General features: G+C 53.0%; 1 protein-coding gene across 1 annotated transcript; it reads left to right on the forward strand.

Moving 5' to 3' along the window:
• Window positions 1–3,635: 3,635 nt before the first annotated feature.
• On the forward strand, window positions 3,636–23,701 carry ONECUT1 (one cut homeobox 1). The gene is made up of 2 exons (XM_021537427.2): window positions 3,636–5,108; window positions 17,641–23,701. The coding sequence occupies exons 1-2, from the start codon at window positions 4,028–4,030 to the stop codon at window positions 17,931–17,933; spliced, it is 1,374 nt and encodes a 457-aa protein (XP_021393102.1). The 5' UTR covers window positions 3,636–4,027; the 3' UTR covers window positions 17,934–23,701.
• The last annotated feature ends 1,222 nt before the right edge of the window (window positions 23,702–24,923 follow it).

Raw genomic sequence — 24,923 nt, forward strand, 5'->3', positions numbered from 1 at the left:
CGCGGGCGGCGGCAGCCCCCTCACACGCCATTGAAAGAAAATCAAAGTGGAAAAGTGGAATACAAATAAAAATAAATTAAAAGAAGAAAAAAATAAAAGAAAGGGGGAAAAAATAAAAGACATAAAAAGGAAAGAAAACCAGCTCTGTCCGGTCGGTTGCAGCGCGCTGTGGTCGCTGCCCCGGGCCGGGCCGCCACGTCGGGCGGGCCCCGGTGCCCGCGCGGTGTTTGCTGGCGTCAGGCGGGAGATTACGGCCGTTTCATGGTGTCATTAGCTCGGATTTAAAAAGCACACACACGCCACGCAATTCAAACAAGCAAAGTTGCGTTTTAAGTCCGCTCCGAGTATCTGCTGATCAAATAAAGACTTAAGGGCGGTAACGATTATTCTGTTAAATATATGGTACTTGACTGCACAAGCAGTAATTGATTAGCGCACCGAAATGATCTCTCTCCGGCGCTCGCCCTTCGCCAGTGGGGCGGGAAGCTCGGCGGGGGAACCGTGCCGAGGTCCGGACGAGGGGAGCCCACGCACGGGCACCCCCGACGGCGGAGAAGGGAGGCTGCGGGGAGGTGTGCCGGCGTCGTCCGCCCTGTCCCGGGCTTCTGCGAGCCCATGCCGGGGTCCCGGGGCACTCTGCAGCTGAGACGGGACCGGGGTCACCGGGCCCGTGGTCCTGCTCTGTCCTTCACGCCGGCGGCTTTTGCGCACCAGAGCCGCTTCGTCCTTGGGTCACCCCCAGAGTAACGGAAAAATATTTTAAAAATAAAAGATGCATGCAGGGCTGGGGGGAGCTGGGTGCGTTCATAAGGCCACTCTTTTCTAAGGTTAGAGATTGAACCTCGACGGAGGCCAGCGTGTCACAGGACTCTCCAAATTTTTTGCGTTCGGGATTATACTCATTTCTTGAAGAAAAATTTGATGTTGCAATTTCCCACAAACTCGAGGAAGTAGCATATTCGCTATGACGTTTGCTTTGATAACTAATCGCTAAGTACACAGAGATTAAATATTTTTAATTAAACTGTAAATTGTGTACAGATATTGATGATGAAGAAGCTGACAATGTTTCGATTAGATCTGTGACATCACCTTGCGTTGGCTTGGGAAACAATCACAGCTGTTCACTTCGGTCTCAAAACGTTCTCGATTATTTTATTTTATTTTATTATTGTATTTTATTGTATTTTATTTTTTGCGTTATATTGTATTTTATTTTATTTTATTTTATCCTAAACATTTTCTGAGGTCACTGACTAGGTTTCAGGTTTATTTTTTCTTTTTTGGCAGAAATACATTTCCTTATCTACTCCTCGCTATCAGAAATGGAGATACTATCAGCGTTAACGTTACAAAAATTTTGAAAGTTGTGGAAACATTTAGGACTGGGGGTGGCTGGGGTGGTAGGAACAGTGGGGATATGTACGTGGGACTTTTTTTAGCACAAAATAAAATACGGGGAACTCCTTGCACCCAGGGAAAATGAACGGCAGTGAGCAATTGATTTCTATTGGAGACGGGGTTCAATAGCTCAGAATTCTTAAAAGTGTGTGTGTGTGTGTGTGTGTGTGTGTGTGTGTGTGAGTGAGTGTGATAATTTTGGGAAATACATAAAACCGCTGTGGAAATTCTGAATTTATAGAGGCGGAAAAGTATACTCGCTTCCAGGGCCATACACGCAACACACACACAGACGATAGTTGTGATTCTGAAAGTTTCCTGCGAGCCTCCCAGCGCCTGGTGAATTTTGAGCTGCCCGAGCGCAGGCACACGCGGGTTGTGCACACGCAGCCACGCACGGGGCCGGTCCCGGGCAGCAGTCCCCACGCCGGGGGGACATCCCAGGGCACGGTCCCCGTGAGCGCCCCAGGAGTGCGGCGGTGCCTGGGCGAGAGGCAGCGCGGGCTCCCGCTCAGCCCCGAGTCTCCTTGCGGGGTGCGGAAGGACGGGCCGGCCGCTCCGGTGTGAGGCACGGTCCGCACGGCCGCAGCCCGCGGGGGCCGCACCTGGTCCGTGGGCGTTGTGGACGGGCAGCAGGGAAGGAGCGGGCCGGGCCTGGCTCCGGCCACGGGGCTCCTCGCCGAGGCCCCGCCGCTGCCCCGGCCTCGGCCGCTGGTGCGGTATTTCGGGCTCAAAGCGCGGGGTGAGCGGTCTCGCTGCCTCGGTGAACCGGAGAACAGCGAGACCCCACGGGGCCCCGAGCCGTGCCATTCCCCTCGCCCCACGGGGTATCTCCGCAGGCCCTGTGCGTGAAGTTAGGGCAATAACTCCGAGAAAAGTAATCTCAGGGGCTGATTTCAACTTGCTCTCAGGACTCTGCCCCAGGACCGGCTCCTGTCTCTGCCCCTGCAGCCTGCGCTCCCCGCGGAGCTCTGCCCGCTGGCAGCGACTCCTGCCTCCTACCAGGGAAGGGGCCTCGGAGCTCTCAGCGGAACGCAGGGAGGGTGACCCACAGACCTCTGCACGGGTCCCGCGGGACGAAGCGGCTCGCCCTCGCTCTGCGTGCTGCCGGTGCGAGCTTTGCCAGGACAGGTGCTCAAGTCCTACCCCCGCCTTCCATGGAAAAGAGACCGGGGTCCCGGCCTGAGCCCCAGCGCGGCGGAGATCCGCTCGCTGTCCCCGGGCCTGGCCGGGGCGATGGGGACAGGCGGCTCCGCAGGGTGCCGAGAGCAACCGCGGTCCCCGACAGCAGTGCGGGGGGAAGCGGCGGCGGCCTTTGTGCGCCGCCGGCCCGGTGCCGCCCGGCTGCGGCCCCGCGGCTCTCCCGCGGCTCGGCTCGGCTCGGCCCGTCCCTCCCGCCGCTCGGCGCCGCGCACACGCTGCACTCTGCCCGGCGTGGTTCGTTATTGTTAATGGGCGAACAATAGGCACATCTGCCCTTTCTTCCAGCATAAAGGCACCTTAGCTAACGAGGGGGGCCGGCGGGTGAGCTCGCTTGTTCTTTCTCCTCCGCCTCCTTTTCTTTCTTTTTGAAGAAAAAATAAAAGAAAACCAGCGGCATGTCCGGCTGCTGGGCGCCTCGGGACATATGCTCGCCTTGCACCGCCGGGCACGCCCGGGGTCCCCGGCGGGAGCTGCAGGGGGGCGTCCCCCGCATCGCACCGCCCGGCCGGACCGCGGGACCCCTGGGGCGGGCGCTGGCAGTGGAGGGGCGCGGGGCTGACCCCGGGACGCAGCGCCGTGGGGCTCCCACCGCCCATCCCCAGGCCGGGCAAGGGGAAGTTTCCCCGTAGGGCACCTGAGAGGAGCGATACCGGGACAGGCGGCTGCGGGACAGCGTGGGGGAGATACGGCGGGGAGTGCGGGGGACACGGGGGGCACGGCCCGCGGGGCAGGGCGGTCCGGTGTCACCTCCGGAAGCTGCCGGTGAGGAGGCTCCGCGCTCACGGAAAACGCGGAGTCACCGAGGGGGCGGGGCGGGTGTCCGTGCTGGGCGCGGGGCGGGGCGGCGCTCCGTGCCCGCGGCGGGAGCGCGGCCCGGGGCAGCGGCACCGCCGCTCTGGGCCCCGCCGCGCGGGCCCGCCGCTTATGAGCGGCGCTGACGTCACGGGGCGGGGCGGGCGGGCGGGGGCGCCGCGCGCGTGCGCGGTGCGGCGGCGGCGGCGCTGCAGCACGGAGCGGAGCCGGGGCGCGGGGGCAGAGAGAGCCATGGCTGGGGATGGCGAGGGACGCGGCCACACGCCCGCCGCGGCCGCGGCTGCGGGGCCCGGCCTGAGGGAGCGGCGGCCCTAGGACCGGCCCGGCGGCGCCAGCCGGCAGCGGGAAAAAACAAATTCATACGTTGCCACAAAATAAAAATTAAAAGGAAAAAAAAAAAAAAAAAAACCAAAACCAAAAACCAAACCGACCAACCGAAAACCGGGAAAGCCAGCAGCCCGGCAACAGCAGCAGCAGCACCGCCACCACCAGCCCGCAGCGCTCGCCCGCCGCCGCCGGCCCGCGGGAGCAACCGGCCGCCGCCAAGAGCTCCGGGACGCCCCGCCGCCCACCAGATAGATGTGCGGTCCCGCCGCCCGCACGGCCGACGATGAACGCGCAGCTGGCGATGGAGAACATCGGCGATCTGCACGGGGTGAGCCATGAGCCGGTGCCCGCCGCCGCCGACCTGATGAGCGGCAGCCCCCACCACCGGAGCGCGGTGGCCCACCGCAGCAGCCACCTGCCGGCCCACCCGCGCTCCATGGGCATGGCGTCCATCCTCGACGGCGGCGACTACCACCACCACCACCGGCCGCCCGAGCACGCGCTGACCGGCCCCCTGCACCCCACCATGACCATGGCCTGCGAGACACCCCCCGGCATGAGCATGAGCAGCACCTACACCACGTTAACCCCTCTGCAGCCTCTACCTCCCATCTCGACGGTCTCGGACAAGTTCCCTCACCACCACCACCATCACCACCACCATCACCATCCCCACCAGCGGATACCGGGCAACGTGAGCGGCAGCTTCACGCTCATGCGGGACGAGAGGGGTCTGGCGTCTATGAACAATCTCTACACCCCCTACCACAAGGATGTTACCGGCATGGGACAGAGCCTCTCTCCGTTGTCTGGATCGGGCCTGGGGAGCATTCACAACTCCCAGCAAGGGCTGCCCCACTACGCTCATCCCAGTGCCACCATGCCCGCCGAGAAAATGCTCACCCCAAACGGATTTGAAGCCCACCACCCTGCCATGTTAGCCAGGCATGGCGACCAACACCTCACCCCCACCTCCGCTGGCATGGTGCCTATCAACGGGATCCCACACCACCCCCATGCCCACTTGAATGCCCAGAGCCACGGGCAGATCCTGGGCTCTGCCAGGGAGCAAAACCCTTCTGTAACTGGTTCGCAGGTCAACAGTGGAAGTAATTCAGGGCAAATGGAAGAAATCAATACCAAAGAAGTAGCTCAGAGGATCACCACCGAGCTCAAGCGGTACAGCATCCCCCAGGCTATCTTCGCCCAGAGGGTGCTGTGCCGCTCTCAAGGGACGCTCTCAGACCTGCTGAGGAACCCCAAGCCCTGGAGCAAGCTCAAATCCGGCCGGGAGACCTTCCGCAGAATGTGGAAGTGGCTCCAGGAGCCGGAGTTTCAGCGGATGTCTGCTCTGCGGCTTGCAGGTGAGCCCGCTGCGGGGTGTTCGGGGCAGCGGCAGAGCGGGGCCTCGGGCCTGGGCAGGCCGCCGCAGTCCCTGCCCGTCCCTGAAGGGCAGCACCGATCCCCCGCTCCGCCACTCCATTTCTCTCCCTTCCCCTCTCCCTCTCTCGGCTCGGCGCACCGGCACCGTCCGGTTCCTCTGCGCCGCGCTCAGACAAAGCCGAGCCGGGGCTCGGGCTGCGCAGTGCGGCGCCCCGGCTCTCCCCGTGCCCCGGCCGGGCGAGCCCGCCAGGCTCTCCTGCCGCCGGCAGAAAGACGCCCAGCGCGCCCGGTAACGGGACGCCGCCGAAAGCCGCACCGGCCGGCGGCAACGCTGCCCGCAGCGCGGAGGGCGAGGCGGAAATGCTTGAATTGGCGGCTGACCGGGCCCACGGACGGGGTACGGGGGAGCCCCGGTAATGCGCCGCCGAGAGGAGTCGGTGCGCCTGCTTTGTGTGGGGGGCGGTGGGCTCGCGTCGCGGCGGGGCTCGGGGCCAGCGTCCCGCTCGGGCTGGGTGAGATGGGACAGCAGCGAATGAGCGGTGCCTGAGAAATGCTGGTGGGTAAAATCGTTGGATTCGTTTGTTTGGGTTTTTTTGTTTGTTTGTTTGTTTGTTTTTAACTGGTTGTAGTTATCATTAGGCCGCGCACTTTGAGTTTCTCGTGGATGTCTCTGCGTGAGACAAACCCGTGTCGCGGCTTCGCTGCCCCGCAGCCTCCCCCCGCTGTCGCGCTTGCTGCCCGGTGTGCTCCCGAGCGGGTCCCGTATTGTCTGCTCAGAGATGGCCGTCCCGGTCCGTACCTGTGCTCTGCCGCCGCCTCCCCAACCCTCCCGTCTGCAGAGCCCGGGTTTAATATACCGTCAGTGAGGGTTTGTTAATTAAGTGATAGGTCTCCATTAATTTGTCCCTGGAGAACGCAAGACAGTCAATCCGAGTTGGAGCCAGGGTCACTGATCCGTTTCACAGACAAAAATAAGGGAAGGGCCAAATCTTTCTCCTTTCAAAAGCACAACTCGTTTTGCGCTTTCGACTACCGAGACGGTGAGAGCTTGCGACCGTTTCCCGAGTGTGCAGAGACACAGCTGGGCCACCACCGTGCTCCGTGTCCATTTCAGTCAACCACCTTGTTCCAGAAACCTAAAGCAGAGCCAGGAAGGGTCCGGGAAGGGCCTCCCTACCCGCTGTAGTTGGCCCTTAGGTGCCCGCCGGTGGGAGGACGTTGCTCTCTTTGGCTTCCACTCCTGCGGAGTCAGTTTCAAAGGTCTGAGCTCTCTGAAACTGCGCTTTCCGCCTTCCCTTTCTCAGCAGCCACCCCACCAGCGAAAAACCCTCGTCTTGCTGGGGCTACCCAGGAGAGGAGGATGGAGTTTGTGTTTCTAATATACCCGTAACGATTGCTAAGGCGAACTTTCTTCGATTTGGAGCGTATTTTTACGACAATTTGGTCGACCTGAATCTCCGCTCATTTGCATAGATCGATACTGGAAACAACCCCTCGATTCGGAGCCTGCTGGCATCCCTTCCCTGGCGCTGCCGGCCGGGAAGCTCTGCCAGCCCTGGCTGCTGCAGGGCCGGGAGGGAGGGAGGGAGGGAGGCGGCCGTGCTCTGCCCAGCTGCCGGGTCCGGAGCGTCCCATTGTTCGCTTCTGCCCCCAGACCGCCCCTTCTTCCAGCCACCTCAGCGCTGCCCTCTCATAAACGGATCCCGGTAATCCCGTTAGAGAGACAAAGCCTCATTATTCCGCCTTCCCTTTCCGATGAAACCCGAAAGCTGGCACCTTACAGAAACAGCCTCCCCGGGGCGAAGAGGGCTTGGCAGCACGGGGGGTCGGGATGTACCGCCCGCACCCGGAGCCCGCGCGTCCCTCGCGGCCGGGCCGGGCCGGGCCGGGCCCTGCAGGGCTCTCCCCGCGTACCGGGGGCTCCGGGCCTCGCCGGGCGCTGCCCACCGGGGCGCCGGCAGCACGTGGGCATTTGCATAGAGCTGCGTCCCTGTCAGCGGGGCGGTCCCGGGGCCGCGCCCCGCCCCGCGCAGCCTGCGCGCCCTTCCGCGCGCCTCTGCGCCGCGCTGCCGGCGACCGGCTGTAAATGCATAAAGTATCGATTTTATTTTGTGAAGGTTTTAAATGTGTGATGATCTTACTAAGTGGTAAAAATCTTCCCCGATTGATATTGATGTATGAACATCAATTCAAAATAACATAAATTACTGCAGCCGACGCAAATTAAATTTCACGTCCAAATTATAACTCACTCCCGGGCGTTTAGAGAATTATCAGGTAGATAAATACCCAGAGCCGCCTTCATTTCTTCCTTTTCCGATTTCTTGAAGACAACAACCGGGAGGCAGTGAGGGGGATGGAGCCTGCTTATTTTAGGCCTCGCGGTCTCGCCTTGCACTTTATCTTGAGTATTTGCCCCTTGCAGCCGTCCCTGGGGGATTCCTACCTCCCAGATTACAGAAGCTCCGACAAATAGAAGAAAAATTGGTAGTTACATGGAAGCAGGATTGAGGTCTTGACACTTCCTGGGCTGTCTCTTGAAATGTAAGCAGAACTGCTAATTGCAAAGCTGACCTCTTCCAGCCTCCATCTTATTCATCCCATCTCCCTTCTCTTCTCTGTTCTTTTTTCCTTTGTCTGTCCACTCTCTCTCTCCTCTCTATCACTGAATATTTGACTGTCTCTCTGTTAGTCTTCCCTCCCTCTCCCTCGCCTTCATTGACATTTGGAAGGGCTGTGAAGGGACGCCGAAAAAATAAATGCAACTAAAAGAAAAGGTACATCCCTTCTACAGCCTGCTGGGGTTTAAGGCTGAATTCATTTCAATTTGTTGGATTTTTTTTTTTCGCGTGTGTGAGAGAGGAAACAGGAGGAGATAAAGGAAGAAGAAAAAAAAAAAAAAAAAAAAAAAAACTTTGTTTTGTTCAGGAAAAAATAATCTGCTTCGAGCCATTCATTGTTGGAACTGCGACTGCCCGCCGGCCTCGCACAGGCCCGCCGATCGGGAGGAAGGAGGAGGCCAGGGAAAACGTGGCTAAGACATTTTGCGAACGCGCTAGAGGAGTGTAAGGGAGCCCAAGGTTCCTCAGAATCTACTGCCGGAGGGGGCCCTTTGCCATGTGCGCCCTCTGAGCGAGCGGGCCCGAAGGGCCCCTCCGTGGGGGTCCCCGAGCGGTGTCAGCGGGGAAAGGCGCCGTGGGGAACCCGCGCTCGCCCGCGGCTCTCGGAGCGGGCAGGCCCGTCCTCCAAAGCTGCTCCATGTTTGCCTGCGACCTGACTGGTATTTTCCATAGCTGCACCCCTTTTTCTCCCCTCCTCTTATCCTTTCTCCCTCCTAATGCGAATCCCGACTAAGCTGAAGCCTTGGGAAGCCGGCGAGGAATTCTCGCCAAATTAACTGTAAAGAAATCGATGGAGTAATCAGAGCGTTTTCCACATTAAATATGAAATCTAATGACGCCGTTTGCGCCTCTCGCCCGCCGCCGCCCCGAGCGCGCCGGGAAGGTCTGGGCCGCCCCGGCCCCGGCGGCCTCATTAGGGGCTGTTTAATATTTACCCTGCGGGCACTTTGCATAAAGGCGTTTGCATCAGGGAGGAGGGGGCATCGACCGGGGCCTTCACCGGCGACACTCCGAGCGCGGAGCGGGCCCGGGGGACACAGGCCCTTCCCCTCCCGACCCCGCGGACCGCTCGGACGGGGGCGGCCCGGGCCTGGCTCGGTGCACCTTGGGCCGTGACAGCGGCTACTCCACTGCTGCTGGAGCTGTGCTTGGGCCGAGGCTAGGGGCCCTGGCCCGGGGGGATCGGAGGTGGGAGAGCACCCGGAGCAGTCGTGCCCGGTGCGCAGCCAGGGCAGCGCTGGGGCGCGCTTGTTTGCCGGCCGTGTCCTTCGGCGGGATTGATTTACAGCCGCGTTTGCCCTTCGTTAATGTTTGCCCAGCGGGAGGAGGAGAGGGCCGGGCGAGCCGCGTTCCTCCGCACTGGGCCGGGCCTGGCGGAGCCGCCGCCCGCAGCACGGCTCGGCCCCGCTTGTTTGCTCGTGCGTGCGCCCGCTCGGCTGTTTGTTTGTTTTCATTACCCGCCGCGTGGCGGGGCGGCACCCGGGGGCCGTGCCCCGTCCCACCCTCGCTGCCGTTTGAATCGCACAGCCTCAAAGCAGGGCGGCTCCCGCCCGTGGGTGCCGCCGGGGCCGCCCCGGGTCACGCAGCCGGGCTGTGGGCGCGGTGCCCGCCCCGACCGGCCGGGGCCATCGTGCCGTCCGCAGCCCTCGCTCGTCGCCCCTCGGTTCCCGGGGGTTCTGCGCCATCTACTGACCGCCGGCGGGCGGGAGCGGCCCCGCCGGCCCGGGCACCCCGCAAGCACCGGGCGGCGGCGGCGGCTCCGGGGAGCGCTGCGAGCGGAGAGCCCCGCGCCGCCCCCCGGGCTGGCTCCGTCCTCTTGTCCCCTCGAGCGCGGAACGAGGGAGGCCCAGCCCGGCTTCAGCACCACGAACAGCGACCGCCGGCGGGGCCCGACCCCAGCTCCGCCTCCGCCCGGGCGGCCCCGCTCCCGAGCGAGCCCCGCGGCGCGCCGGGGCCGGACCAGCCCCCTCCCGGCTCATGGACAAGGCCGCTCGTAGCCCGGGCGCAGGTGCTTGTTGAGCCTCCCCACGGCTGCCGACCCCGGTGGGGAGCGGCATCGCATCGATTATACGTAGCTGCAGCCGGCAATTAGTGCCGCGGTGCTGCGGCGAGCGCCGGGCTGAGCGCACGGGCTGCCGGCGGCGGCAGCGGCTCGGCTCCCGGCTGGGCAGAGCACCCCTGTTACGGGCATGAGGGCCTTCGAGCGGGTGCGTGGCCAGAGGGGAAGCGAGCTTTCCCCAGCACGGTAACTCAGCCAGCCAGAGGTGTCGGGATCCTCCAGGAGAGGAGAGGTGCGTGGCACCAGGACTGTGCCCGCTGCACGTGGCACTGGTAGGGAGCCCGGGCTCCTGCCGGTGCTACAGCTGGGTTCCAGCGTGTGCCATCTGCCTTTTACATAGCCAGCAAAGAACGTGATTATCAGATCGAGACAAAATCATCTGGAAATCCATAGGCCAGGTATTCTTCGGTGCCTGGCTTTGCCTGTACCGGCATTAAACCACCGCTCCCGCTTTGCCTCAGGCAGCCTTCACCTGTCTGTGTGGCCGAAGGGTCCGCATAAACTCCACACAGGGACAAAGTTAGTTTCCGGGCAGTTCTAAGTGACTGAAGCGTAGGAGCTGTTGCTGAAGTGCCGGTGAATTTCACCTGAACACTACAGGCAGCGAAGGGAGTTTCTCCTGAGGACCGACCGGGACCCAGCATGGCCGCGTGTCGGGTGCTTCCGTGATCAAATCGATAAATGTAGATTCGTGTTTCAGACATAAATCTACCTGGATTAATCATATACGGACAGAGAAGTGACCGATGCTGATAGTCTCTCTTTGGAAACACAGCTGACTTGAGCCATTTTGCTTAAGAAGTCAGTTTTATGATGCTGAAAGATTAATTTATAGGAACAATTTATTAACCGAACAGTAGTTTTCATTTTTTCCCCACCATTTTAGGGCGCTAGGAAGCCTCAGTGGTGACATTTTCCGTACAGCCCGAACGGCAATTAAAGCTGGATGGATGGCTGCTGCTCGGCAGGGGTGCGGGCAGCACCGCGGGCTGCCGCGGGGCGCAGAGCGCGGCGCCGGCGTGTGCGGGCGCTGCCTGGGCGAGCTGGAAATGCCGCTGCTTCCGATAGAGGAAAATATTGAATCGGGGGGCTCTTCCTTAACGCTTGGGTGTAGAAACCACTGAAGTGAGCCCGGGCTCGCGTTTTGGATGTCTTCAGGGTGCAGAATTCTGCACTCGTTGTCACATGCATTAGAAACCAGTCGATAAGAACCGAGCCACAGGCGGGAGAGTTGCCCGCAGCCCCTTTTCCCCATTTCCCCCCGCACAGGCAGGCTGCCAAACGGCTTCCTTGATGTCCGCCCCAGCTGGACGAACTTCTTTATGTCATCATTGACTCATTTCTCCTTTATTTGAAACATATCTCGTTATTTTGAATATATTGGAATTGACGGAGAACATAAAAATTGGAGCCGGGGAAGCGCCAGCCGGCGGGCCGGTCTTTAGGAGCGGAACCAGAGAAACGGGTTTTTCAGTGAATCTGGCCGTACTCAATGTTGCAGTGTAGGTTTTGCTACGGACCCCGTCGTTTGCACCGCTCAGAAACTCATTTTTCTGCTGCTGTAGCAAAGCCTCTGACTGGGGATGCGGGAGGGGGCGGAATGACCCAGCCTGACTGCGGAGTCAGTACCCGAGCGCCTCGGAGGCCCGCGGGGGGTTCGCTCCCACAGCTCGGAGCCGGTGTCAGCGGGCCGGGGCCATGGGACGCGGCGTGGCGCCGCGGCGGCTCCGTGCCGGGCGGGGCGGGGCTGGCGGGGCGGGCCGGGAGGCGCGGAGGGCGTGAAGCGCACGGCCCAGGTGCGCGGCGGGCCGGGGCGCGGAGGCGGAGCGCAGCAGAGCAGGAGGGAGCAGGAGCGGAGCGCGGCAGAGCAGGAGCGGAGCGCGGCAGAGCAGGAGGGAGCAGGAGCGGAGCGCGGCAGAGCAGGAGCGGAGCGCGGCAGAGCAGGAGGGAGCAGGAGCGGAGCGCGGCAGAGCGGGAGCGGAGCAGAAGCGGAGCGCGGCAGAGCAGGAGGGAGCAGGAGCGGCGGCGTTCCCCTGCCCGCGCAGCGCGCTGCCCGGCGCTCCCCAGCGGCTGCCGTGCTTTTGCGGTACGGAGCGGCAGCGCGGGCGAGGAGGGACCTGCGGTGAGATGTGTTGGGATGCGGTGTGTTGGGATGCGGTAGGATGTGATGAGATCTGTTGGATGCGGTGGGATATGCGGTGGGATGTGCGGGATGCGGTGGGATGCGGTGGGATGTGCTGGATGCGGCGCGGAGCCCCGCGCACGCTGCGCGCCCCTCCGCGGCTCCCGGCGGGGAGCGGGCGCCACCCCGCGGCCGGGGGCCGCCGGTGCCGCCGCGGCGGGGGCGGGGGCGGGGCCGGCCCTGGCTGACGCGATTAAAATATTGATGTAGTCGCAAAAATCGTTCATTAAGGCAATTTAATCTTTGCTATTAAATGTCCTTTCAATTCATTTGGGGTAATTAAGATGCAGTTTAAGTGATTAAATTCTAATTACTTATGCTAGGCAAAGAAATATTTGTCACAGTAATATAGTTAACTAAAGACCTAGCTAAAGAATTTTAACATTTAGTTTAAATGATATCGCAGGGAAATCAGGTGCTTTCTCCTGATTGATCCACTTAGCAACACATTCTGTAACGGTGATGTCAGTTCGCTGAAGTGGTTACAGATCCATCAACACTAAGTTTGTGTAAACCCCTGAATCCCAAACTGCTGAGTCAGCATCCTCAGCCACATTCACTTCATTATTCAAGGGCCAGCAAATTAAGGTCACTCATTTTAATACAGTGCCCAGGAGTGAGATGTTTACCATTCTGGCTCAGGTGGGATCTGTATGTTGGTGGTATGATGTCATCCTGTGAGCTTCCTATACACAAATGTATTTTCATCTTTTTTTATGTTATGAAAAAACAAAAGAGTATTCCCTGGATTTGTTGGCAGAGACATGAGACACAGCTCAAAAGATCTCTGGGTATATGGAAACACTTACATCCTGAATAAGCATAAATACAAATCACTAGAGAAACAAGTGCCAAATGCTGAGTAATGCCAGGATTAAAAAGAAATAATTTAGTGTGGGCTCAGACATTTCAGAATAGACAAAACTCTTTTAAGTTGAAAAGAGAAAGCTTTGGGGAGCAACCTGTGTCACCCGTGTCGGCTTTCATCCCTGAAAAGCTGTGAAGGGCCTTACCCCACAGTGGGCTGAAGCTGAAGGGAATGCTCTCAAGCACCAGTGCTGTCTGCTCCTGCTGCAGTGGGAGCTCCTGGCCACGAGCTGCCCCATGTGTGGAGGCTGTCTCACACAGCAGCTTTCCAGAAGGATTCCATTTCCAAAGTACCTTTGAAGAACCTGGCCAGTGCAGGACACCACTAAAGGGTGATGTATCAGAGTGAATGTCAGCCAGCAGTTGTGCTCATGATGCAGGTCAAACAGATTTGCTCAGGTTTAGTTCATGTGGTGACATCTAACCCTCAGGTAGCCTGTGTCTCCTATGCCCTTTTATTCTGTTTTCATATTCCCCCAAATTAAGTTTTTGATAACTGGGAAAGATCCGTTGTTTGTGTGTGTCTTTGCATACCCCAGAGGTGTTATTCACATGATAAGTATGTAACTTATCACACTTTATAATGTGTTATTGCCACCATGGATTTACCATAAGCTTTTGGCTATCTGTTTCCACTGAGCTGTTGTAGGCCCGAGACCCCACATCCACGTCTGCCTCGGTGTCTGTGCCCTTCCATCCCCTGCCAGAAAGCTTCTTCTGTGCTGGCACCAGCTGAGCAAGGCCTCTCTCAGGGAGAGCTGCCCTCTGACACCAAAAGTAGTCACAGGGCTTGGGGCAGGGTTTGCCCAAGTAAAATTTCCTATTGTTCCCTCTGCTTCAGTGACAGTCTTCCAGACCAGCAGAACTTGTAGTGATATTTGATTATGTTCACAAACCAAACCAGGAACCATTGGAAACTAGGTTTATTTAGAGCCTCATCAGTTTTATTCTTTGCTTCTGTTTTTAGAAAGGAAAACTAGAGTTTGCCAGAAACAGCTAGGCACATGTGTACACACCAAATTCTCCTGGAAATTGATGTACAGTAATCAGGGTTTTTTCATTTAATTCTAAAAAGAGATCCACCCTCTAGGGATGAAACACTAGATCAACCACCAGGATTAACACCTGAGCTTACTATAATCTTGACTTTTACATTGACTGAATAATGTTCATACCACAGATAGGCAAAACATCCTCTTCACTGTCTCGACCTAAAGATGCAATTAGTGGATTTTCATAGGGGACAGGGTCCTGTTCACACCCCTGGCAGAGCAGCACTAATCCCACTGTGCTGCACCCAGCTGGGGGCTGCAGAAGAGTGTCAGCGGTGGAGCTGCAGAGGTGGGAGCCCACCTCTGCACCATGCCCAGGCAGCTGAGCCGTGCTGGGATGTACAGACCTTCCAAGGTCTGGCAAGTTTACTTGACCAAATCCCTCGGGTGACTTAGAAGGAACAAAGGGAGACAAAAATAGATTGATGGGTTGTGTCAGGAGAATTGCAAGTGTCAAAAATATCTGTTGCTCAGGGCAGAGGAAGATGGAAGTGACTAGGAGAGGCCAGAGTTCAGGACTGGATTTATAAGGCTCCTTCTAGCACTGATAATATTACATTGTCATGTCTGCACGTGTGTTGCCATAGTCAGGATGACTCTTCCTTTATCCTCTGCTTTTCTTTTTTCTTAACAAGATTTTCTTAAAGGCTTTTTCAAAAGGCATCACATGGAGCACGGCTCAGCTGGGGCACCCTGGAGACAAAAACCAGGGCTGCCTGCAGCAGGGAGAGAGGGCAGGGTGGCAGCGGGTGTGTCCTGGGAGAGGTGCACTCCTCCAGGGAGCACAGCACCCTGCAAAGCACCGAAATTCAGTGGCTGCTGTGGGAGAGGGTCCACTCGCAGTGCTCAAGGGCAGGGGCACAAGAAGGACATCAGTGCAAATTACTGTTTTTATCTTCTGCTATGTAAGATAAAAGAGAGATGGAGTGTGTGATAAATCGTTGTGAAGACAGGCTCTGGTGTTTTTCCAAAGAAACCATTTCAGTCGATGTCTCTGGGGCCTGACCTCAATGGACATTAGGGGAGGACCTGGCCAGAGTAGGCACAGCCACTCTGCCTGGGCATGTCTCAGGCTGCTGTCGGAGAGCCTGGCAGCCCCACCTTGCCAACCCTTGCCAATCTCTGTGCCTGCTCTGGATCTGCTCCCATGTTGGAGCAGATTTATCCCGTGGTGTACATTTGTTCTCTGGCAAGCTGGAAGCTACAATTTATTATTAAAATTGATTGGCTCCAGTGCAGGGAAAACGATCGCAAGGAAACCCTATTAGAGTTTTTCATTATCACTATTATTTATTTTTAAGTGCTATTAATATTCCTGAGCCTGGACAAGGCAGAAGATGAGAGGTGGTATCCACCCCTGCTGCTCACAGCCTGAGGCCTGGCAGTGCGAGGGCTCTTGGAACAATTAAGCATGTTGGGAAATTTTTAGCCTCAGTCTGCCTCTGGCAAATGCTAATGGAAGTAGAGCTGAAAATATTTGCAAAAAAGTAAAATAGGCTTATTTGTATCATAGACCGGTTAGGTTTTTTTTTTCCTCCCTAGTAATGAGCTATTTTTCCTTACCTCTGTGATGTCACTAGCATTAATGAAGAGGGTTTTGATACAATTGAAATTGGGTACCAAGGTATGTTGTAACTCTTGGGACACTGTCTATGGAAATAATTGTTCAGGAATACTACATTTCAGGAAATGAGCACAAGTTCAGGAAGACAATGTGTTATGCAAGCTAGTTTCACAGTAGATGGTTGTTTTTTTTGTTACTCCCTACTATTTCAGAGAGCTCATGTAGTAGCTTTGACTGAAGCCCCAGAGGCTGCCTCACTAATTGAGCTGGCTCTGTACCTGCTGCTGTGGCTGTCATTTGTGATGTGATGATTCCCACTGAAGCATTGCACAGCACTGACTTGGATCACGCTCTCTGTGCCATTAGGATTTTGTGACAAATTATGATCTGGACAGAGTATCTAGGCAGAAGATGGAATTTGTGTAGTCTTTAAAAAAGGAAGGTGTAAAGCAGCATGAGCAGAAATGAAGCACAGCAAATGTTGTCTGCACCTGGTTTGTGGTCATTTCTGCCTGAGCCTGTTAGCAGGGGCAGTCAGAGCTGCAGGCTGAGGCTGTTACAAAGCTGAGCTCCTGCAGCTGCTTTCCCAGGAATTTCTGATTATCCAATGGTCAGACATACATAAAGGACTGAGATGCTGTTGGTATCCTCATTCTCTACTATTTGTCAGTAAATAACAGACTATTCTTGCAAAAGCATTTTTAACCCTTGATTTGCCCATGTTAACCTCCAGTGGGGATGCAGATTATTTCAGCAGGAACCAATCCCCACAGTGAATTCAGCAGTTTGGCTTCAGTAGGGGCTCGTGTGCATCAAGAAACCTGGTTTTTAGCCCAGAAGCTCCACGGGGTTTTAGAGGTCAGGATGTAACTTCAAAGCATTCTTCAAAGGTTTTCAGATAAAAATACCTATAGGAGACATGAGCTTGGCAGCCCAAGCCATTTGATTGATGTGTGATTTCTCATGACAGAGTATGTGGCTGGAATATAGATTGTTAGGGACCCTTTCAAAAGCCTCTCCTCAGAGGGGATGGAGCCTCCAGGGTCGTGGTCCCTGCCTGGGCCAGCAGAAGGAGCCTTCACAGCTCCTGGCTCCTGATCTGTGCAGCTCCTAATCCTCAGGTACAAAAGGTGGATGACTATTGGCATACCTCCCATGAGCAATGAAACCCTCATGCCAGGGCTGGCTCTTGGTAGTAGTAGAAGTTGTAGAAAGGACCCTTGCAAAGTAATTTGTTGTTTTCATTCCAATAATCATGGTGTAAGTAGAGATAGTGCACAAAATTCTTCATGTAGTCAGTACTGATTTCCGCATAAGCCAAGACTAGACAGACACAGAGAAAGAACATTCATATTACCTTGAGAAACACATCTCTCAATCAGAATTAAAGGACATTGTTAGAGAATGAAGGGAAACAGACAACTTCAGACAATTTTAAAAGTGAGGCAGAGTAATCTGCCCTCCCAAGGAAGCTTTTATCCTAGCAAAATGCTAAGATGAGCTGGCAGACATTCGAAGGCTGACAGAGGGATCTGGGAGTCTCCCTCACATCCCATCAGATCCTGCCTGGAAGGTGATCTGGGAGGCAAATTTCAAATTGCAAGCATCCTTTAGAGCAAAATAACATTCTCAAAGGGAAATAAGGGATTATAGATGAAACAAGGAGCAATTCTATAAAGAAGATTTGCTATACCATTGTTTTTCATGACAAAACATGTTTTATTTTATTCAGAATGCATCTGGCCCGTAAGACTGTAGTAGTAACCTGCTTTCTCACAGTTCCTTATTTCTCAGTCAACAAAAATATACAGAAATTGATTGAAAGCAACTAATACTTGTAAAAAATATTACCAAGGTTAACTTTAGAGTTCCCTGAAATTCCAGTTTACCTCCTACAGATATTAAATAGTTAATTTTTCAGTACTAATGGGTAGTATCAAAATGTAAGTTCTTAGTCAAAGCATTTGCTGAGTTTTAGCAGACAACAACAAAGGTATTTTCTTTTCTTATACTTGTAATAGTTTTAAAGAGTTAGAGACTCAAATGTCCCACATCCTCTCCAAATTCAGAAGCTGACATGAACAGTCCTTTTTCCCTAATTAGCCCTGTACTGTGTTCCCACATACTCCTGTGCCAGCCCTCTCTAACTCGCCTCCCCTTTCTTGCAGCGTGCAAGAGGAAAGAACAGGAACACGGGAAGGATAGAGGGAATACACCCAAAAAGCCTCGCTTGGTCTTCACTGATGTCCAGCGTCGAACTCTACATGCAATATTCAAGGAAAATAAGCGTCCGTCCAAAGAGTTACAAATCACCATTTCCCAGCAGCTCGGGTTGGAGCTGAGCACCGTCAGCAACTTTTTCATGAATGCACGGAGGAGGAGTCTGGATAAGTGGCAAGACGAGGGCAGCTCCAATTCAGGCAACTCATCTTCTTCATCAAGCACTTGTACCAAAGCATGAAGGAATAACCACGAACTAAAACCTCGGTGGAAAAGCTTTAAAAATAAATAAATAAATAAATAAAGACAGACCAGGACCTCAAAATAGCAGGTTTATACTTAAAACTATTTGAAAAAAAATATTTATAAGTCCAAAGAAACCAAAGACTTATTTCACCTGCATTATGACTTTGTTCTAAGACACACACTTTAGTAGGATGACGACTTGCAAAAAACAGAGAGGAAGAAGAAAGCGAAATGGAGGGAACGGAACGGAAAGCAAAGAGAAGAGGAACAGACCACTGGTCTTACACCTTTGCCCATTATCATCTTCACCGTACTTGGCTGTTTAGTGGTTTGGAGCATAGTGGTTTCCTGTCACGGAGCAGACACCTCGTTGGATACAGCTCTCCACGTCCGCAGCGACCGCCTCGGAGGTGCTCGGTGTGTCCGTCCTGCGAACGCCGTGGGCAGGGACTTAGGGCTGGTCTCCAGAGAGGGCTGTGCCAGGGCACGGCCGACAAAGCGTGGAGTCGTCTGAATTCCTTGGAACGGTAGTGTGATTTTTGCTGTTTCACAGTTTGAGCTTGGCTGGTGCAATGCCTCGAAACAAGTTCAAACTAGGCAAGGAAATTTTGAATGGTACCTAAACCAGTGCATTCTCTTTGTTTGTTAAGGAATGTTCAGATTTAAAAAAGGAAAACTATTCCATCCATAAAAAAAATCGACTAGCTACCAAAGAACACATTTAATAATTGTATTGCAGGTATTTTATTGCAATGATTTTAATATTCCAAAGCTATTTTTACACAAATACTATGTAGAGTTATAGGTATAAACTAATCTAACTGTATAACACATAAAACTTGTAATCAAGACTGTTATTTGCAATTAGTAAAACCACATTATCTTTTCTTTCTGTGATTGGCAAGAAAGAATGTCACCCAAGCAGATCACAGCCCCTGGCAGAGCACGAGAACTGTGCATGGGATGCTGCCCCCCTGGACTCAGTGAGCCCTTTCCTCACTGGCTTCAGCGGGAGCACAGGAAGGAGCCACGTGTTAGAGCCATGTGTGACACCGTGTGTGACACCATGTGTGGCACTGTGTGACACCATGTGTGACACCGTGTGTGACACCGTGTGTGACACCGTGTGTGACACCGTGTGTGACACCGTGTGTGACACTGTGTGTGACACCGTGTGTGACAATGTGTGTGACACGGTGTGACCCCGCGCGTGCCGGTCCCCAGGCGCTGTCCCAGCTGCTGCCCGTGCGCTCAGGGCCCAGCGCTGGCACCCAGCCCGTGAACAGGAGAGCTGAGGCACTCAGGGTGCAGCAATTGGGGGATGCAGAGCCACGGGCTCGGCGTCTGCTCGCTGCTCCTTGCCATCAGCGAGCTGTGGTTTTTGCCTATCGACTGGGCAGGCACAGGAGCAGGAGCAGCTGGGACAGCTCCTGCTCTTTTCCCACTGCTGGGGAAACACAGCATCAGCATCAGCGAATGTGGGAGAGCTCCAGGAGCAGCTGCAGCAGCGCTTTTGGAAGGAAGAATTGTGATCTCTCTGAAGTCAAAAGCAAAATTCCCATGACACCGAGATACAGCCCGATGTTTTGTGGCTTTGTATCTATGTGTAGCAGGCTGAGCTTTTGTCCCATGCATTCTTTCTTGCTCATCTATTAGTCAGGATAATGCATGAAATAGTTTGAAATTTGTAGCTGAAAAGCTTTAAACGCTCTGTTGCTAACAGACCCATAGGAGATAAATCATCCCATTCCTACTCTGATAAAATTAAAGACAAAATCGTGAAATTTCTGCATATTAAATTTTAATGTAAGGGGAAAATAGACTGTAAAAACCATACATGTGCCTGTTAGATTTCTAACTGGTATTTCAAATTACTGTAGTGATTATGTTAGGTATAATAAATTCCAAAATAACCAAATATGCAGGTATAGGCCCAATGCAAGGACTAGAAATAGGTAATCTTACTTTCAACCTTTTTGTGTTTAAGGAAAAGAAAAAAAAAAAGACAAAGGAAAATTCAAGGTAAACTAGAATCCAAACACTATGAACAGTAGCAGATACTGGTTTGGGGGATGAAGCCTACTCAAAATCCCAGTGACACCAAAGTAGAGCAACTTTTGTAGCACCAGTTGTTTCCCAAGAGGACAGGGTCTAGTCAAGGTTCAGGGTATTTAGTTTGTTTCCACCCAGTGTTTAGAATACAGATGAAATATCTCTTTATTAAAATAAAATTAAATAAACCAAATATTTTTAGCACTGAATATTTCTCTGTATTTCAGTATGTTAAACCCACTTTAAGGCTGACAAGGCAATTATCAATGAAAATGGCACCTAATCCGGACGTTTTTTGAGTCTCTAGCTTACCTTAAATTTTAGCAAGCTTTCTTTTGAAGTGTTCCATCCCCATGGAGACATAATTGACATGGAAACATTGATAAGCTCACATATAAAGTACCTTATGTATGCAGTCTCATTCGTGTAAGGTTAATAAAGGACAGTGATAACTAATGGTTTAGTTTTTTCCAGCAAAACACTGCTTTGTAATGTACCTATAGTTTAGAGAATAAAGCCTTATTTATTTAAAACTTGAGAATTTAAAAATGCAGGGAAATTCAAAGTACATTGCCGCATTTTTAGTATTTCCATTGTATTGTCTTTATAGACTACTTGCTGAAACCAAAGAGAACTTTCATACCAGCATTAAATTTGCACCCAATATGCAATTTCAGGATCTCTGATACACACACATGCAAGCCCCTAAACAGGACTGTGTATATGTACATGCACACACATTTTGATGGAGTGTATGTATGTATACATGTGCACACACACGTCCACACACACAAATACTGATGCACAAGTTGTAGATTTTAAGCGTTTTGGGTTTTTTACATGTCTGTTTAAGTAGATATAAACCTTTTGGTTTTCTCTAAGCCATTAGGAACAAACCACTCTTCCCATGAGCAATATGCGCCTCATACTCTGAATAGGCAAAGAACACAATTTCCTTTGATTTCCTTCCAAACATGAAGCAAATAACTCTGGAACTGCTCAGTCTGCTGGAAGGCTGTGTCACCTCTGAGCAGACTGCCTGGCCACACCGACTGAAGCATGGGCAGGTTACCTGGTGCTCCCCTGCTCTGACTGGTGCCATTACTCAACAGGGCATCCTTGAAGGGGAGTTTCTTCTGATGCTGCATTTACCATTACCCAGGAAACCTGTCTCTGCCTGATAGTCTTTCAGTTCATTTCATTCCTGACAAAATGGGAATTAGTTTCAAATTCGACAAGAGGATCTAAAACTCTGCCAGGCAGGATTAGGAGAGGGAGCAGAACCCAAAACAGTTTGGGAGCATCAGGAGATGGGGCTTCAAAGGTGACTCCAAGGGCAAGAGGGCATTAGGAACACGCATTCAGCTAACAGGCTGCATCCAAACATGACCGCAGTGACCCACGGTGGGAGGCTGGCCAGGAGGTGAACTGTCCTCATCCATCCCCATTGTAAATGGCATCATTAGATTTCTAGGAAAAAAACAAAACAAACAAAAAAAACCCATCCTCCTCCAGCCTGCCCCACCGCGCTCCTTTAGCCCTGCGTGGCTTTCCAGGGCCGCAGCCTCCTCTCCTTACTCAGGTAAAGCAAAACCCACCAGAGCCAGCCAGCAATGGGGCTTTTGCTTGAGAAGTTGCTCCTGCCCACCCCATGCCAGGAGCAAATTCCCAAGCAGCCGAGTGGCCTGGCATGAGAGCGGCCCCAGGGCTGCCCGTGGGCACCGCGCCTCTCCTGGGCTCCAGGACAAGGCCAGTGGTGGTGGGCACTGCCCCAGGGGCTGCTGCTGCCCGGAGGGCTGGGAAACACTGCTGAGCTTATACCAAAGAGTCTTAGGACACCTCTCCTCACCTGAGTTGTAAACAGGACATTTTTACCCCAAAAAACGTTCCTTCTTTCTACTACTCTTCCTCTTCCTATCCTCCTCCTCTTCCTCCTCCTTTGTACATAGGGATGAAAACTATGCATTTAGCAAACAAAGAGAAAGCACTTACCCTTTTCTATCTCACTGCGTTTGGGTGCATTCAAAGGCCCAGGGGCTAATTTTGAGACTTTGCTTAGCCTCCTGGTTTATTATTGTGGTGTGGTTAGCTTTACAATACATTTGGTAACTATTTGCTAAAGACAAAGAAGCAAAAGGTAAGGAATAGCTACTTCCACGTGTTAAAAAAAAAAAGAAAAAAAAAAGAAAAAAAAGTGTGTAAAGATCTACTATTTATAGTGTGAACCAAAGACGCTACCTCACTCGATTTCCATTGGTGATTTTAATCACATTGATGATACCAAAGAATACCAAAGATTTTTCATGCACGGCCTTGGTCTGGAAAAGGAACTCATCCTCCTTCTTACCCCCGTCCCCTGACCCCCTTCCTCACCTTCACTCAGTGTGTAACCTTGTCTTCATTCTTAGTGGTAATGCTAATAACCTTATGAATACTTTTCTTGCTACAACTGCTACTACTGACGATGATAAGGATAATAATAATAATAATAAAGCTCTTGGCAAACATGTTGCAAACTTTGTAAACTCATAGGACGAGTGCCTTGCTTGAACCAAAGTGTTAAACCGCTGTTGACCTCTTTATCTCTCACCTTATACTCTTTGAATACCTCAGCCTGTTAGAAAGGCCACTAATGAAAAAAAGGAATAATTCTTCACCGTGGTGCTTTTTGCCGTGCAACCATGCAATGAAACTTTCTTTGATACCAAAGGAAAATGTTTTTTTCCACTTTCTTGCTGACAAACCAAAGGCTCCCTCTTCTTTCCCCCAAAGCAGCTTGAGTCCCTCAGCCCAGACAGGCCGTGCATCGCTTTTACCAATTCCTCCAAATACCTCATAGTAATAAATCTTTAGGGTTATGTTGTATAGAGAGTCTATGTGATAAGGCAGAACTTACTAGTTTGATAATTGTTAAGGTTACTTAAAAAAAAGCTTTATAATTCTTATTTATTTTGTAGGGGTTGTTTTGTTTGTATATTCCTTTTATATTGTTTGGTTTGGGTTTGGGTTTCTTCTTTTTTTCCTTTTTTTTTTTGGCAGAACTTCTCTGTTATACTCAAGGAAGATATTATTCCTGGGAATGTTTCAAAGTGGGTAAAGATCGCTGTTTGCAATGAATGCAAGAAAGGGAAACATGGCTTTGATTACTTTTGTTTCAGCTAGGATGCTTTGTGTTTGCTAGTCGATGTTCTTTTCACAGGGTAAAAAAAGATATTCTCTGCTGTGATAAATGGTTCCTATTTTTTCTCTATAATGTGCTGTGACTTTTAATTTAATTACATTTTGTATACGCTTATTTAATCACTGTTTTAATTTATGACTATGTAGTTTAAAAAAAAATTGTATATAGTAGATTCAAAAATGGCCAAAGCTTTATGTTACAATCTTTTCATTCTTGATGCTGAGATGAACTGAAGGAGAGTGCTTCTCTTGACTGCAGGGTGTATCTTCAGCCTTGTCTTGGCATGCACTTCCACCCGTGTTACAAACACTGCCAGGTTACCCCCCAGGCCTCCCTTCCCCCCAACTTGTACATGCCAAAATGAGTGTTTCAAGGTAGTACTTTTGTCACTTAGAAAGCAGAAAGGCATTATTAGTGTGTTTTTTCTTTAATTTATTTGTCTTTTTCTAGAAAGATTGCTTTGTGGGTCAGACCCGCACATCCAAAGAATTTAAAAGTCGTTTAATGTTTAAAAGCACTGGCATTTGTGAGAGATTTTGCTGAGTTTTTATTTTCCTTCGCCATTCGCACGGGTAGCGCAAGCGAGAAGCAGGCGTGGGCCTCGGGAGAAAAGCTGACTTGAACCTGGAAACCTTGCTCATGGACAGGCCTTGGCGGGGCCGGGACAGCACGGCCACGGGGCCACCCCCGGTCACCTGCTCCCCAGGCAGGGCTGCAGGCAGGGCTGGGATGGGCTGGGATGGGATGGGATGGGATGGGATGGCATGGGATGGCATGGGATGGGATGGCATGGGATGGGATGGGATGGGATGGGATGGGATGGGATGGGATGGGATGGGATGGGATGGCATGGGATGGGATGGGATGGGATGGGATGGCATGGGATGGGATGGCATGGGATGGGATGGGATGGCATGGGATGGGATGGCATGGGATGGGATGGCATGGGATGGGATGGGATGGGATGGCATGGGATGGCATGGCATGGGATGGCATGGGATGGCATGGGACTGGGTCCTTGGGGCGCAGCTGGGTCCCCGGGGAAGCTGCAGCTTCTGCCAGGCTCAGGGGCCGCAGCAGCGCCGTGGCTGCAGGGGGTGCACAGTGATCTGTGCCCAGTCCTGCGAAGGGCACGGAGCTGCCCTGGCACCCCAGCAGCTCAGGGAGGACAAGGCAGCTTGGAGTTGAAAAGCAAAAAAATAAAGAAAGGGTAATGACAATGATATTTCTGCAAAGCTGATGATGGCATCATGGCACAGACAATAGGATGCCAGTCACTCATGTTTTATTTTGCATAAAGACTAGATTCTGGTTCAGCTAAATGTTGTGTCCTGACACGGTTTGTGATGGCTGTAAATATTTCCTTTCCCGTGCAGTAACTGAGCCCCAGGTGTACCTCGTTTTCCTTTGAGGGGATAGTGAAGGGGTTGAGGGAGGGAAGGACAAGGGCAGGGTCTGAGCTTTTGGTGGAAGTTACACTTTCTAGGTACATTTTTTATACTTCAAGTATTGAAATGGGGCAATAAAGACACTCTGAAATGAAGGATCATTAAATGATCTGTTGGCGGGCATTGGCTCAGTGTCTGCTTTGAATACAGGAGCTAAGGCTGTGCCATGAGTTCTGCCTCACGTGGAGGGGAGGCGAAGTGTTAGTCTGTGAATCAGCTTGAGCCATCGAGCACGGGGCGAGCTGCGCTCAGGGAGCCGCGGCTTCCTGCCCGTTCCGCTGGTTAGATTTGTCACGGAATGTTC

This window comes from Lonchura striata, chromosome 11 (genome assembly GCF_046129695.1).
Source record: "Lonchura striata isolate bLonStr1 chromosome 11, bLonStr1.mat, whole genome shotgun sequence".
NCBI classification, from domain to species: Eukaryota; Metazoa; Chordata; class Aves; order Passeriformes; family Estrildidae; genus Lonchura; species Lonchura striata.

What these genes read in the sequence shown, in the direction of transcription:
- ONECUT1 (XM_021537427.2), top strand. Translation starts at nt 4,028, where the DNA reads ATGAACGCGCAGCTGGCGATGGAGAACATCGGCGATCTGCACGGGGTG. An exon ending in GTCTGCTCTGCGGCTTGCAG is followed by an intron (nt 5,109 to 17,640) that starts GTGAGCCCGCTG and finishes CCTTTCTTGCAG; the next exon opens with CGTGCAAGAGGAAAGAACAG.